This window comes from Anser cygnoides, chromosome 5 (assembly GCF_040182565.1).
Source record: "Anser cygnoides isolate HZ-2024a breed goose chromosome 5, Taihu_goose_T2T_genome, whole genome shotgun sequence".
Taxonomy (NCBI): Eukaryota; Metazoa; Chordata; class Aves; order Anseriformes; family Anatidae; genus Anser; species Anser cygnoides.
In genome coordinates, this window is record NC_089877.1 from 21471063 (window position 1) to 21486564 (window position 15502).

General features: G+C 35.3%; 1 protein-coding gene across 6 annotated transcripts in view; it reads right to left on the reverse strand.

The window, feature by feature from the left end:
• NPAS3 (neuronal PAS domain protein 3) overlaps nucleotides 1-15502 on the reverse strand; it is a 616070-nt gene that overhangs the window by 416631 nt on the left and 183937 nt on the right. For 4 of the 6 annotated variants that reach the window (XM_066998071.1, XM_066998069.1, XM_066998072.1 and 1 more), the window contains 2 exons: nucleotides 14100-14344; nucleotides 13937-13987 (listed from right to left, as the gene is read on the reverse strand). In XM_066998071.1, coding sequence (XP_066854172.1) covers nucleotides 13937-13987; nucleotides 14100-14344 — 296 coding nt within the window. The remainder of the gene's footprint in view (nucleotides 1-13936; nucleotides 13988-14099; nucleotides 14345-15502) is intronic. The other 2 variants (XM_066998070.1, XM_066998074.1) reach the window with 1 other exon arrangement.

Here is a 15502-nt window from a genome sequence, read left to right on the forward strand (position 1 = left end):
ATAAATGATCAGTATGAAACTAAACAGAGACATAAAAATGAAATCATTAGAAGCATAAAATATACTACAGATGGACTTAGATGATTTTAACTTTCTTGTTAACTCTACTGTAAGTTACTAAAACACATGAATATATCCAAAGAAAAACAATTAATAGCAGAAATAACCTGTAGCCTGACATACCCACCCAAATACTGTGTACCCTTATTTAGGTTTACCTTTTCTTTTTCTTAAATAGTTTTAAAAGTTCTGTGGAGAAGTGCAAATGAATGCAGTTATCCAATTTATCCTTTGACAACACATAACCAACCATATAGGCAAAGAAGCCAAAGCACTTTTTAATTTTGGCTATTGTTACAAGTAATCCAACCCTAGCAAATAGTTTTGGGAAAGAAGACAGGGCAAATACAGGTAAGGTAAATTGAAAAGTTGGGTAACACAAGATGAGGGAAGATAGTGCCAGAGATAAGAGTCAAATATCTCTTCGGTCTACCTGTAGCAGCATATCAAGCAGAGCAGTGGTGAGTGCTGCTGTCTCAGAGCCACTGGTTTCCTTTCTGACACACACGCTTCACAAACAAGAGAAGCAAGACTTCAAGTTCTGATATCACTTCGTTTAATGTTCCATAGAATTGAAGTAGTCACCCCAAATTTTTGAGGACAGACAAAATCCCATGCCTCTGAAGTGAGAGCTGAAGCACAAAGGAAAGTTCTCCTGAGGTGTCCAAAGATTGCTGTCTGGGTTAAAGTTGTAAAAAGAATGTAACAGCATTTTTGGAAAGTTAAGGGAATTGACCCAGGAGTCTGAGGAGACAGCTTTTGTACAGGACTTAAAAAAAAAAAAAAAAGAAAAAGTAAAGTATTTTTCTCCCAAAGCAATTCACAGAGGGAAATGGCTGAGAGCCTGAAATCTTTGTCTGTTACTTTCAGAATTTACTTTTTGAGAATATGAACTAAAGGAAGTCACTGACAAAATCTGAAGCTTAGTTTATAATCGTGAAGAAACTGCCTGGGTCTGAAGGCGGCACTTTTCCTTGCAGATAAGGCTCATGTCTCTTTCCATTACTATAAAATGCTAGAGACAGCTGAACTGAAACCATGCAGATAGCCTGAGTTCACTTAACTCTAATTTTGAACTAAGGGAAGTATGGATTCAGAATGGCTTTTCTTCTCATTTCCATACAAATTTTGGTTTCAGTTAACATGCTGTCTTAAAAAAGTGACTTCATTTTCCTTGCAGAGCCCTAACTTCTGTGCACCACAGGATTGTGAATGTGTGTCTGTGTGGACAGATGGTTTTTTGGAGAGATCTTCTGGATTCTGCAGGCAAGCCAACATTGTGGTTGTACCTATCCTGGCCCGTTCGATATCCCAACTATGAAAGCTTTGTTCCCCAAAAGATTACTTCCCCAATCTTACCTTGTGGTGCCCACTCTCTAAATTCAGTTCTCTCTACCACAGTCTATTCCTACTGAAATAACTCTGCTCTTGAGACAAAATACAAACTACAGGTAACCTTCAGCATTCACAATTATTCCTGAGAATTTGTCTCTTGACATTGTTTAAACCTTTTCCAGAACCACCGTAGTGAGAGGCAAAGAGATGTTAATTCCCAAAGAAAAAAAAAAAAAAAAAGCTATTTGTAGTACACCAAAATGCACATTAAATATTTCACTGAGATAAGCCAGAGAATATCACACTGGAATAGACACTGGAATTTTTACTTCAGGCTTTTATGACGCTGTTATTGAAATATTGTGTTCAGCTGTGGTTTTCTCCGTTCTGAAAATCTTAGAAAATTGGATAGGACTCAAATAAGAACTATAAGAGTGATTAGACTTCTGAAAGTCATTCCCTATAGTGAAAGACTAAGAAAGCTCAATTTATTTAGTTACTGAAAAGAAGGTTAAGAGGATCACAATACCTACATGTGGAAGAGATTTCTGACAGTAGGCAGCTCATTAATCTAGTGAAAAAGGCATAACAAGATCCAGTGTTTGGAAGCCGAAGCTGAAATAAGACTACAAATGAGGCACACTTTTTTCACAGTGACAGTAATTAACCGTTGGAACAATCTGCCCAGGGATGTAGTTGATTCTTTATCATTTAAATGCTTTACATCAACATAAGATACCTTCTTAAGAGATAAACCTGTATCTCAAACAGATGCAGAAATTACTGGATGAGGTTTTGTCTTGGGTCTGCAAAAGGTCAGACTAGATGCTTACCACAGCAGCTTAACATTGTACCTTAACAAAAAAGTTCTGCAAGTGCTCTCCAATTCAAGAACCAATCACTTCATGACCATCATATCCTTTGTATGCAGTTCAGTTCAAACTGAACAGAGCTTTCCCCCAAATTTTTCTTTTTGTTCGGCAGGTGAAAGAACAACACTTTCAGGATACACATGGGCATCTTCAAAGATAATGCCCACACCGCATTTTCTGGCATCATCACTGCTAGAGACCAAAGAACACTAAAGCTGCGAGTGAGCACACACTGGAAAACTGTTTGAGCACTGGCTGTGCCTGATACTTCTATCCAAGGAACATCTATGGGGCTGGCTCCCAGGCTGGTAATAGGTGAACGCAATACGTAGACCTTGTAAAAGACTTATCGTCTCAAGGCAGCCACGTGGCCTCTCGATTCAACCATCTGCATGAAGACTGCAGTTCCTTTATGTCTTGTGAAGTTGTTGGAAAACAACTACAAAAGCAAAATGTACAATGAGGCTGGGTGAGCCGTTACTTTTCCTCTCAGTTCCTTAGTAGTATATGTGAAATAAAGCTTGCCCATTAAGTCTTCAGGATAGCATGTTGGAGCAAAAGAATAACAGGAGGAAAAAAAACAAAAACACAAACAGGATAGAAACTAGAAGGTACAGAGAGCAAGACATGAAGCTAGATTTTATACACAAAATAAGGAGAAAACTAAACTTCCCATTTCTACCAACTACAGGAAGGGACAGAAACAAATATTTAAAATGTCAAAAAAAAAAGAAAAATTATGCATCATTCAGAAAATTGTGTTAGGGTGGAAGCCCACAGAAAATCACACCTGGACACTTGTCACAGGCTTCTGTGGATTTCTCATATTTCTTAGAATACCTACTTATTATTATTTTTTTTTGTGACACTTAAAAGATTGGCAACAGGTAATGAAGTCTTTAAAAAAACACTGTAGAGATTATTTTTCAAGGTATGCCTAATTAAGACAATATAACACAGATTCAATATGAAACTGGTTAGAAGTGTTTCTCCTATTTGATTGCTTCATTATCCAGCCTGAGCATATGTCCTAATAGTTATTCTGAAAACTATGTCCTCACAGAAATGGGTTAAATTTCTTGATGAAAGGCTCACTAATACAGTATTCTTGCAAAGGACATGAAGATGTCCTTCTTGCTAAAGAACTGGACTCTTAATCTTAGGACATGGAAAGAGGGCTCTATTCCCTGCTCAACCACACGCTTCTCATGTGATATTGAGCAAGTCACTCTTGGCTGGCTTTGCAAATGTGCTCAGCAGCTGCTTCTTATGATCAGATTACCAAAGTGCTGAAATCTTTTGAAAATCTGGCTATTTATTTTGTTGCTGAATAGGATCAGAGATCTTTTGAAATCTGGCCCCAGTTGGGGTGCTGTGCTCTTTTGAAAAGCTAGCCCTAAATCTGTATATGCCTCAATTTCTCTATTAGCATTATCAGCACTGTTTGGCTTCATCAAGAGGATGAGAAACAGCTGGCATACACAGCAATTCAAATTTGAAAGGGGATACATAAATGTAGAGTTGTTCTGATGGTTACAGAAATATCACGTGTACTTTAAAAAAGGAAAAACCAGCTCCTGAACTTTCCTAAACTTCTACACAGTTGTGGTTTCAAGATCAAGTTGACAATATCATTCTGCTTGCTGTATGCAATGGCTGGGAATTCTCTGTATGTGTAAAAATGTGAACAAAAATATTCCTCCATCTTCTTTTTATGAATACGCATTTAATGACTTTCCAGATGATGAAATAAGACATGGAATTTTGTACTTAAATGTGGCACCACCCCATGCAAAGCAAAGCAAAAACAGTTTTTATATAGTACAAATAGAATGCAGAGTGACAACACATGCATGCTTGTGCAGATGCACTGGGCTAACTGTGTAAAAATTATAGGGACTGACATGCTCAAGCACTGAAGTTAAGGTAAGCGTTTTGTAACAGCTCCAATTATGAAGACGACTGTAGCACAACTGGAGTTAAGTAGTTATTAGGGATTTGCCTTTCTTTCCTTCCTTAGAAACAGGAATCACAGTATGACTAATTTAAAAGGATTTAATAAGAAAAATATTCATCTTGGCTTAAAAGCTAGCAAACAAACAAAAAAACATGTGTCTTAAAGGAGCTGAATATTTTATAGCCTCACCTAAGTTCCCAGCGGTATGGAGATTCCTATTTTGATCAGTCTCAGAGAGATGTAGAGGCTTACATGTTCTCTAAATTGTAAGCTCTCTATGAAGGGTGTTCTTTAATTACAGACAGCTAACGAAAACAGTTTTTACTGATCTCTCTAATGTCCTGGGAAAGTCTTTACTATGGATTCATTGTATTCTACTTTATATCCCTGATTGAAATGGGAGACCACAAGAGCATAGGGATTTGGTGGAAACTCGATTTCCTTCCTCCATCTTCAAAGAGAAGAGTTGCAGAAATTAAGCTGCGTTGATATTGTGGTCAAGCATTGGTTAGACTGTGGTTATACTTACATTTTATATAGATATAAAATCACCGCACTTTGGTTTTTAAAATTCTACCTTGAATACCTAAATCTTGCTCTGTTGACCACAGGTATCTAACACAACTATTACACAAAAATTAAGAGTTATTATTAAATCCACCTACTTTAAACTTCATTTCCACAGCTCTATTATTTATGCCAAATATTTAGACAGTCACTTTAGAAAACACTAATAAATATATAATTGTAAGCATATGAGGTGGAAAAACACAGATTTGTTCTTTCCATTAAAAATAGTTTTTCTTTCATTTGAGACAAAATATTTGAGTCGTAACTGTTGACCTGTAATGTGGAGTGATGTAACTCTGGTAAAAAATAAGTAAATAAAAACTTAAATAGCCTATTCATGATAAAAACATATTTTTGCATATGTGTGTGCATGTTTAAGGACTGTGCTACATTATCAGGTGGTTAATCTATTTATTCTTCTCTTTATACAGATGCATTTATTATCACCCTCAATGATCTCAATGAGATCTAAAGAAAGCATTAATTTCACTGGAGGTATATGGTGGTAGGAGTTCAGATGACCCAGAAACCCAGTAAACTACATTAATAAAAGAAAGAAAGGTATTGCTAAACTTTATTGAAGTTAGCAGGACTTTAAGCATGTTCTTACATTCTTTGCTCAGCTGAGGAGATTCAAGTATGATGACTACACTGAAATGTTTAAATCCAACCATAAGGTCCAATTCTTCAACCACTTACAAAATGGATCACTACAATATAACCTTTACAGAGACCCTGTTCAAACCACTCTTCACAGCAAAGTCACTTGTCTTCTGTTCAAAATAGGACAAATTAAAAGACAAAGAAAAATTGTCAGATATAGCCCTACAGATAGCAACAGCCTTTTTTCATTTTACATATCAAAACTACGGCAATGATTACTTTTTGTCTGTTTCTGATTAGTATAAGCAAAAAGCAGAACAAGCATTTTTGGCACACCGGATTTATTGCACATCTGTAATTGGCTAACCCCATCATGTGCATTATTTGAAAAAGTTATGTAGACTGTACATATAATTTAAGATATTCATGCTTCTAAAAAAGACCACCTGGAGCTAACCCATGCAACATAAAACATGAATGTAAAATCATATGGAAAAATTTTATTAAGGGTTTTTGGAAAAGTGGACTGTTTTGGCATCAACCTTTACACAAATTTCTACTGGATGAGTAATTAACTCTCCTTAACAATACACGTGATTATATAATGAAATTAAGAAATTAACTTGTTTTTAAGTTGAAAGCTTTCCCTGTCTTGTTTTACTAGAATCACCAAGGTTGCAACCCATGCAACTGTCAATACAATTCTCCTCCTGACATATTTGTCAGTCCATTGCTGAAGGCCATGCTCTTGTGAAAACCCACTCAGCCCATACTGTCAATATTCTCAGCCACAAATTAGAATTAAAATACTATCTTTTAGCTGGAATGAGGAAATTACGTGAATTTTGAATGATAGAGTGGATGACTGTCCATAGACATGGATATTGAAGGATGAAAGACTGAAGCAAACAGTTACTTTTTATTATTATTTTCTTCTGGTGGGTTTTCATGAGTTTTCATTACCAAAACTGCACTGAGAATTGAAGAACTGTTGCAAACACAGTGAAAATTGCAGGAATACAAAATGGCAGAGTCGACACCGAAACTGACAAGAGGAAATAAAAACTGGCCAAGAAAAATAAACTGAATAAATTGTAAATTTAAAAATAAATTAATTGTATTAAAAGAACAAAGAAAATGCAAAAAGGGCCAAGCCAGTGTAGAAGAAGAGAAAACAGAAGATGAATTGCAGTGCAATAGAATGGAAATAAAATAGCAGCTTTGAGTAAGAGAAAAAAACATTAAAGTCACCCCTGTTCTATTTCCTTGCTCATAAAAACAATTACTGTTTGGTTGTTTTGCTATTTAATTGTTAAGTTGTAAGGTGGAGTTCTAGCAATAAACAACTCTTCCAGGCACTGACATCTGATTGACAACATTTTAGAAAGAGCATTAATTTGTTACCAGCAGTAAATGTTTTGTGTCTCCACACAAGTGATGGATAGAACTTATGACACAAATAAAGTACCATCAGAAACTAAATCATTCTATCATTTCTGCTAGCTCTTCAAGTATCAGGTAGGTTCTTTTTTCCTCATAAAAAAAAAAAAAGCTGAAATGTGCTTTTCACATTGTTCCAGTTCTGCATCACAAGAAAAGCAAAAGATTTCAAAGTCTTGTAACAAAATTAACTACAAAGCAACAGCCACTATCCTGGATTTAGGATAGTTAGGATGAAAATGACTAATATGATAATAAGACTAAAGAACAATTTAATTTTCTATTTCTTTGTACTGAAAAAAATAAATAGGAGGTTTGATTTACTAAGTTGCACAGATCATTGTCAATGACCCAAACATCATTGTAATTTGTAGATTTTAAATCAGCAGTGGTGCCATATTTACTGCCAGATTATTAATGGTCATGCCCAGAGTGGTTTCTGCAGAAATCCACAGCAGCTCTTTGTTAATAGTACCTTTCTTTTAGATCTACTTTCCAAGATCAGTTATAACTGATCAGTTAATGGCAGGGTGTGATCTGCCAATATATTCCACTATTTTAAAACCAAAGTCTTATGAACCAGTAAATTAAATGCCTTAAAAATATTTAAGTATAGACTGTATATCTTTGTTAATTGACTAGCAACCTCAGAGAATTAGGTTTTGTTTTACAAAAACTACTTTTCATTTATCCATATTTATTGAAAAAAATATAATTTTACCCTTATCTTATCCTTAGAGTAATTTCCCCAATAGTATGTCTATAACTGATGACAGACTAGCTAATCTTCATTTACCCATGTCTCTCCACTGGTACCTTTAGAACTCACGTCATTCCAGTTTTTCTTTTTAAACTTTTCCCCTTGCAATCTTATCTGTCTACAACTTCCATGATATAAAAGAGATACATTTAAAATTAACTTAGTGAGACAAATATATTTTCAGGATTTTTAGAGCCCTTTGATACAAGTTATTCCAGGTCAGTTGATTTATTCAAGCTTAGCTCTACTGGATGCCACCAACTGTTTTTCAGTTAATGAACAGTTTTGTACAGTACTGACGAACAGTACAGTATGAACTGTTTATCATCTGATTTTCTTTCCAATCTGTTAGGACATTTATCTGTCTTGGAAATGTGGTACTTCAAGATGAGTTGTCCACAAAGATTCTTTGTAATAACATACACATGGGATAGGCCATGTTTTGCACAGCAATGTGTGTTGGGACTGCAGGGACTAAGCTATAAACAATGGCACATTTTCCAGTGCTGCTCATGTTATTAGGGAAATTTTCTACATTGGTAAAAAAAGAAAAAAAACAAACAGGTCAGGATGTCAAAACTGTATGAGCATACCTCAAAAAAAAATTATCATGCATCTATGATAAAGAACTACCGAGCCCAAGGAGATCTGAATACTTTCCGTTGTTTTATTGATATGCTGAGCAATGGAACCCCCTTTCATTTTTCATGTTTCCTCTTTTCTTTGTCAACTTTCCGCACCTTAGACATTCCAGTTTATCTTAATTGCTATATATTCCCCTTTTATTCCCAAAGTTTTACATAAATACACATAGATATATTTTCTTTATTATTGCATTCACTTTCATTCTGAAAAAAAGTATGCCATTTTATAACTTTCAGGTGCCTAGGAAACTATCATTTCATGTTTTTTCCTGTAAGAGTTCTAGTCAACTCCTAATTTCTCTAAATTTTTCCTCACAATCAATTTCACATATAAGTTTCACCATTAGACAATTAGTCCCTCCAAAGCACTGAGTATATTGGTTGGCACCCTACTCCATTTGCAGAGATGGAAAGCAATCAGGTCATGATCACTTGTCACTAGGCAACCACCAAGTCCGAGTCCAGTATTCAATTCATCTTATCTATCACAATGAGATTCAAACAGAGCTACCTCATTTTGGGTTCCATATCTTTCATACTAGAAAACCATCAATAATTCTCACAAAGAACATTATCTTTTTACCACTGACTGTCTGAAATTTCCAGCACTCACTTTCTACATTTAAACATCACCTAACAGACTTTTTCTTTAATCTGGGTAATAGGTGATTCAACAACTTACCACAACTGCACTACCCCTATGACCACATAAACAGGTTTAGAATGAATAGATAATACATTTAAAATCAGTGTTTGATACTTTTACACGGCCAAAGCACTGTATAGCAGCTTTTGCACCAAGAGAAATCCGATTTTCCTATCAATAAGAAAAATGCCTGCAAGATATGGAGTAATAAATTACAAGGCTATCAAGGATTCTCCAACACAAGAGCAGAAGTTCCATGTGAGGCCGGACAGCTAGATTTAGAGGCCCTTTTCATGACAAACAATATTGCCAAATCATGTGTTACAATATATTTGCTATGCCATCTGAATGATCTTTTCCTGTCTGACAGTGAAAAACAGTGTCTCAGGCCAAAAACGTTGAGGAAGAAAGTTTATTTCTTCACCTCTATGGATGGTTTCCCTGAGATAGAAGTGCATGGTAGCTCAGAAAGGAAGGGTGATCTCAGAGGAAAGTTTATCAGTTTGTGAGGCTTAGCAGCAGAAGCCTTGTACTGTCTTGCTTCTCCTACCCAGGAGACAACATTTAGTTTAAAATGTAAGAGGGTGACAAGAGATAACGTTACTTAATCACTCACAATGAGATGATTCAGAAGGGAACTATTTATTTACCTCTTAAAAACGTATACTTATCTAGCATAAAAATTATTATAAAAAGTTATTTAAATTAATGAAGGTAATCCTACTTGACATTTAGGATAACTAGTACCATATTTTCCAATTATTATTGCTTATTTTCTTTCCCAGAGAATTCAAAGCACTGGACTCAACCCCAAGTTCCACAGTACGATAAAACAAAGTTCGTTTTCAACCTATACTTTTATACTTTGTTTGCATTGATAACTGACCCTTTGAAAAGCATGATAGTTTGAAGGAAATGTGCAACTTTGTTTTAAAGCATATTTTTTCTTCTTGTGATTGTCAAAAGATTTTTAATTTTCTCACCAATGCAAAACTGAAGTGACATTGAATGCTTTATTACAGTTAACACTTCAGAGTCATATTTAGTTATAAGACAAGAGCAATATAGAAAATAAATATTTCAGTCCACCACAAAATTTTGACAACATCTGATTTCTTTTCATATGCCAACGCATTAATTTCAGAACACAGATGTGTAAAGCTACTTGATTTCAGAGCATGTAACACTAAAAGTAGAGATAGCTAAAGTAAAAGTGACATGCCAGTCGGTACTGTTTACTGAAGTCCTTTTCACTCCTTACCTACAATCTCATTCACCTCATCTTCTCTCAAGACAGAAGATAAGCAAGATTATCTTACACAGGTAAAATAATTTTTTGCTTAAACAAAATAAAGCACAATAAACCCACTTATAACTTGAGATTGCAGATAATCTCTTAATTACTTTTTTTCATTCAAAGACACCTAAATTTGTCTCACGTACTCTAGTTTCCATGTCATATTCTTCAGCAGGAAATTATAGTCATGGCCTTACACAAACACTTGCATTTCCAAAGACAAAAATGAACACCTCAGTTTACTAAAAAAAGAATAAAAAATCATTATAGCAACTTTCCAAAAGGGTTTACAGAATTAGGCACAGCCTACTGCTTTAATTGCTGCTTCAAAAGAAACAGAAATGGCAAGTGCTAAGAACTGTGTTCAAGACGAAGAGTCAGGAGCCTTCTTTTTACAGTGATGGTGATCCCAATTTAGTACTAGGGTCCAAAGCTCACCCAGAAGGGAGTTATGTGGTATGACTTCACTTCAGCCACAGACATTCCACACATCACAGAACATAACAGCACCTTACACTCCCTTCTCTCCCTTTCTCCCTTGACTTGGAAAAAAATATATAGTTTGGTGAAAACAAATCACAGTGGAAAAGAATATAAGATGCTGATCTTTGAACATTTTCAACAACAGCTTGTGCTAAAAACATTAAGAAATTTGGAGTCTATCATTTGCAGACAATGATATTCCAAAATATGAAGGTGCTCACAACAGTCTGATGTGAAAGGGCTATGGGGCCTGCTCTGGGTCAGGTAATCAAAACACATGGGAGGCCACCTAAGACACCACTACTGTCTGAACACAGAACGTGCTATAAAAATTTTTCCATTCTCAGATCAGAGCTTTCAGCAGAGTCACTCAGTGAAAAAAAAAACAAAAAGCTTAGTATTTCATTTACTTTTCTCCTCAGATTATTTCCCTTAAATACTGGGAGTCAAAAAAAAAGACTTCAGGAGGGTTGGAAACAAAGAGGAATAATACTGTTATTCATAACATATTGTATGTATTATGCAAAGAATAACAATTTCATTCTTACTGACTCTAAATAACTTTTTGATTATTTTTCTGCCCTATAGGAATTATGTCCTGATCTTTAAGAACTTTAATCTTTCAACTCATCTGCTGCAAATTGTGTATTTGTTTACAAGGTCTAATACTTCCTACATATAGAAGGCCTTAGACAATGCACCAAAAAAAATTGACTGAAGTCTGCTGATGGAAGATTTATCCATTTTTAGCAAATGTCAAATCATTGGCTATTGCTTTTAAGATTAATAAAAGATATAATGGTTTCTAGATAGCCTCTAAATAAAGATTACTATGAATGGAGAAATGATTTACCAATAGTCACCACAATGAGATTTCTTTAAAGGTTACAATCATCAGTTATTTAGCTGAAACACTGCTGAGAATGCCTGGTCATTTCTTGAATAATGCATAATGTTCGTTGTAGATTTGATCTGTATTATAACAATACAGATATTTCTTAAATAATGGAGAAAACTATCTGTTACTTCCCAATTGCTCAAGATATTTCCATGAAGTAATTGACTCTGAAAATATTATATGAAGTCACCTGAGTGTTCATTTGCAAGCAAAACTTGTAGTGATCACTACACAATAGCCATAAGAGAACATACTCATCAGCCTTTATAGACTTTTAAGAAAAGCTGTGATAAACACAGGGCAGAGTAAAGGACCTTCCTGAAATACTCAATTAAAATGATTAAGTTGCTGTACAGTAGTGGGGAACAAATTTAAAACTAAGCTTTGAAATTTAATTATTAACACAAGCAGACCATCACATTGCGGGGGGTGAGGGGGGAGGGGGAGTAACACAGTGGAGCAGTTGCCTATGCAGCATAAGTACCTCTCATATAATTTTCCAAATACCTTTGAGTCTATTCAGGAGATTGCTTGGACTTGCACAAAGTATAACGTCCAGTGTTTTATTGTAGAATTATCAACTGTACTTCATATGAACCTGCAAGCTATTTATATGAATTTATCAATATGAACTTCTTTAAGGTCAGCAAAAAGCAACCTTAATAAACAAAAATGAATTTATTTTGATGTAATTTCACAAATGTTTGATCAGAATGTGTGAACAGGTTTTCTGTGTAAAGAGAACTCATGAAGTAATAAAGTATACCTGTACCGTACAGTTAAGCTTGCTTACGGTGAGTTCTTATACAATGGAATTATTAGTAATAATTATTTCAATAAACTGACAAAAAGTAAAATCCTAATCAGCTTTAAAAAAATTCTACTCAAATAGTACAAAAAGTAAAAATCCTTCTTTATCCCCCACCCCCCAGCCCTTATGCCTAGAGGAATGGGACCCATATCATCAACGGGTAGAAAGACATTAAATGTTTACCTAGCTTTTTTATAGGGAAAAACATGTTAATCCAGACCAGACTATTTATGCTTTTATCTAAGAATAAGGTTTTATTCTCCTTTTAAAATCTTTCCTTCATTACAATCTTTGCCGAAAAGGAAGCTTCAGTATTCATATATATATATTCTTATTCCACAAGAGGATAATGAAAAACAGATCCCAGATACTCTGAAAACATGCACAGAGACCTGCAGACACCAGACTTTCTGTAACACAGGGCAGCTTGTAGAAGCTCTGTGTGTCAGTTAGCTACAGGAATTTGGGAAGGAATTATTTTTTACAGACAGATCATAGATCCTACAGCAAGGAGTCTACTTTATACTCATCTTGAAACACTGTCTAATTACCTCAGAGCAAAGTTTCATCCTGAAAAAATGGGGAACATTTGCATATTATATCAGAAGCCTGATGAACCATGTTGTACTTGTGCTCTGAATGATGTAATTATTACCTTTTTTCTTCATGAAAATTATATATGGCGTGGCAGATAATATAAATGAAATATATGAAGTGACGCAAATACGTCCAGCTACTAAATCATCAGCCTCAAAGTCCTTTGGTTGTTGCCCTCCATGTCTACTGCCCTCCATCCACTGAAAATTATAACTTTGCTTAACTAATCTTGCTTCCTTTAAGTAGAAGAGCAAGTAAAAGCTCTTTGCACTGCCAGTACCGGTAACCCTTCATGGACAGTTGTAGTTTAATAAGGTTCTCTCACACTAATTTAAAATACTTATCAGACAGCAAGATCACACTCTTCTATATACATAGCATGAATAAAAAACTACACAAAACGTTCAGTTTATATAAGTTACTGGAAACACTAGTCAGGACCAACACGCATACAGCCTCTAAAAACAAATCTGATTCTTCTATTAATAGACTTCTATGGATACTCACGTCTAAAACATTTGGGGCCCAACAGCTTGTTTAAGCATGAAAAGAGGGTGTTTATTATTGAAAATAGCATATGTTGGCTGAACTCTTGATAAATGCCTACAGGCTCAAAAGTCAAAAATAATTTCTATACACATTAAAAGATGATGAATAAAATCCTGGTCTCTGATCTGAAAATTTAAAAATTTGGATGTGATGTCCGTGAACTGGGAGACAACATGATTCTGCCTTTAAGTTTTAGTGACAGAATTAAGAGATTGAGTTCTCAAATCAAGGAATAACACCATGTTCCTCTCAAATGCATCCTTTTATAGAATATTAGAATAGGAAAAGTAACACAATCATTGCTAAATAACTTTGAATGATTTAATCTTTTACCCAGAAAACTTGTAGCTGTAATACTTGTATCGACAGGTTTGTTGTTAAATAAAAATATATAAAATAAGAGGTTTATTTCACCTTCACATGGTGTCTTTCTCATGCAGACCTCAGATTTCCACATTTGTATCCCTTTAAAGGATTTGATATGCAGGGAAAGAAGAAAGGATGATGGTAAAAATTTCAATTTAGAGGTTACTAAAGGCTGCCATATTTGATATAATACAACGTATTTACAGCATACCTTTTACTGATGTATTAGGTGGAGGTCCTTCCATTCTCAAGTTCCATGGAGGATCGCCTTGATTAGCAAAGTCCCTCATTTTCAGATAGCTAATTGTAAGTCGGATGATGGATGCCTTGTCAAGCTGGCTGGTAATGGCTGCAGGCAGCGGCAACAACTTTGCCAACTCATAGAATTCAAAATTCTCCTTTCCCCGGCGAGATCGAGCAGCATCTCGGGACTTTTCCTTCCTCAAAGCTTGTAAACTGAAGAAAATAAGCAAAGTAGGGCATTCATCAATATTAGCGTTCTGTCACATTTAACCAATTTGCTTTTTCATTGCTGGTCTTCTATACAAACTACCACATTTTCAAAATATTGTTGTGTATGGATGTAAAGAATTCAGGATATATCTAATGGTACTCCAGTCTTTGAATAATTAAAACTAATGATAGTACTTGAGTTTTGGTTGTAGACATGCTATGTAATGACTACTAACTCATTTCAACACCTTCTTAGGCTATCCTTCCTTTTTCTGATGCCAGTCACAAGAAAAAATTCCCAAGAACACAGGGTTTATCTACACAGATGCCATTGCTGCTGCTGACCCACTGTAACCCATTTTTGTCTAAATGTGTACCAAATTCTGACTCTGGTGGGAAAGGAAGCTAGAAACAGATGTCTGATGTGTTTGCCACCTCTGACAGGGGTTGCTATGCAGGCAGCCAAGATGACCAAACAGGTTGTAAAGTAGCTTCTGAGTCACAGAAGTTTACAGAAGTCTGGTGTTACAGTGCAAATCCGCTGGGATTTCAGGAAGTTATTCTTTATGAGCTGTTCAGCTGTCTTTTTGTGGGAACAGTAACCTTTGTCAGAGGTGTGAGAAAGCAGTTAATAGTTATGTGCTTCATGTTTCTGATTGTAATTAACTACCACATATGTCAGACTCCTAGACAACTTTTTGATCAGAAAAGACCTTCTGCCTTATGCTAAGCAGGTGGAAATACAGAGACATTCATTTATTCCTGTTTTACCAATGTATTAGCTCTTGCTACCACCCATATGCAAGGCCTAAAAGTAACAGTTTTTATTCCTGGGTTATTTAATTGGCATATAACTGCTGAACACAGTTATTGGATCATCAAGACTGCGGTCTTTCCCTGATCTTTTCCTGAAACTCAAAGTAAACTCAAGATTCAGTTTGTTTCAATATATGATAACACTACTTTACAAGGGAAAAGGAACTTTTTTGTGGTTTGAGGCAGACAGAAATGTACAATATACTTCCCAGAAGATTTGGAGTCTATGCGCTGATGTTGGTGTCTGCCAATCACTGCATAAGGTGAGTAGAAACACTTCTAGTCCCTTACAAAGACTATTTTTACTTTGTTTCATTTGATTCCTTGTTAGTTTGATGAAGTTAA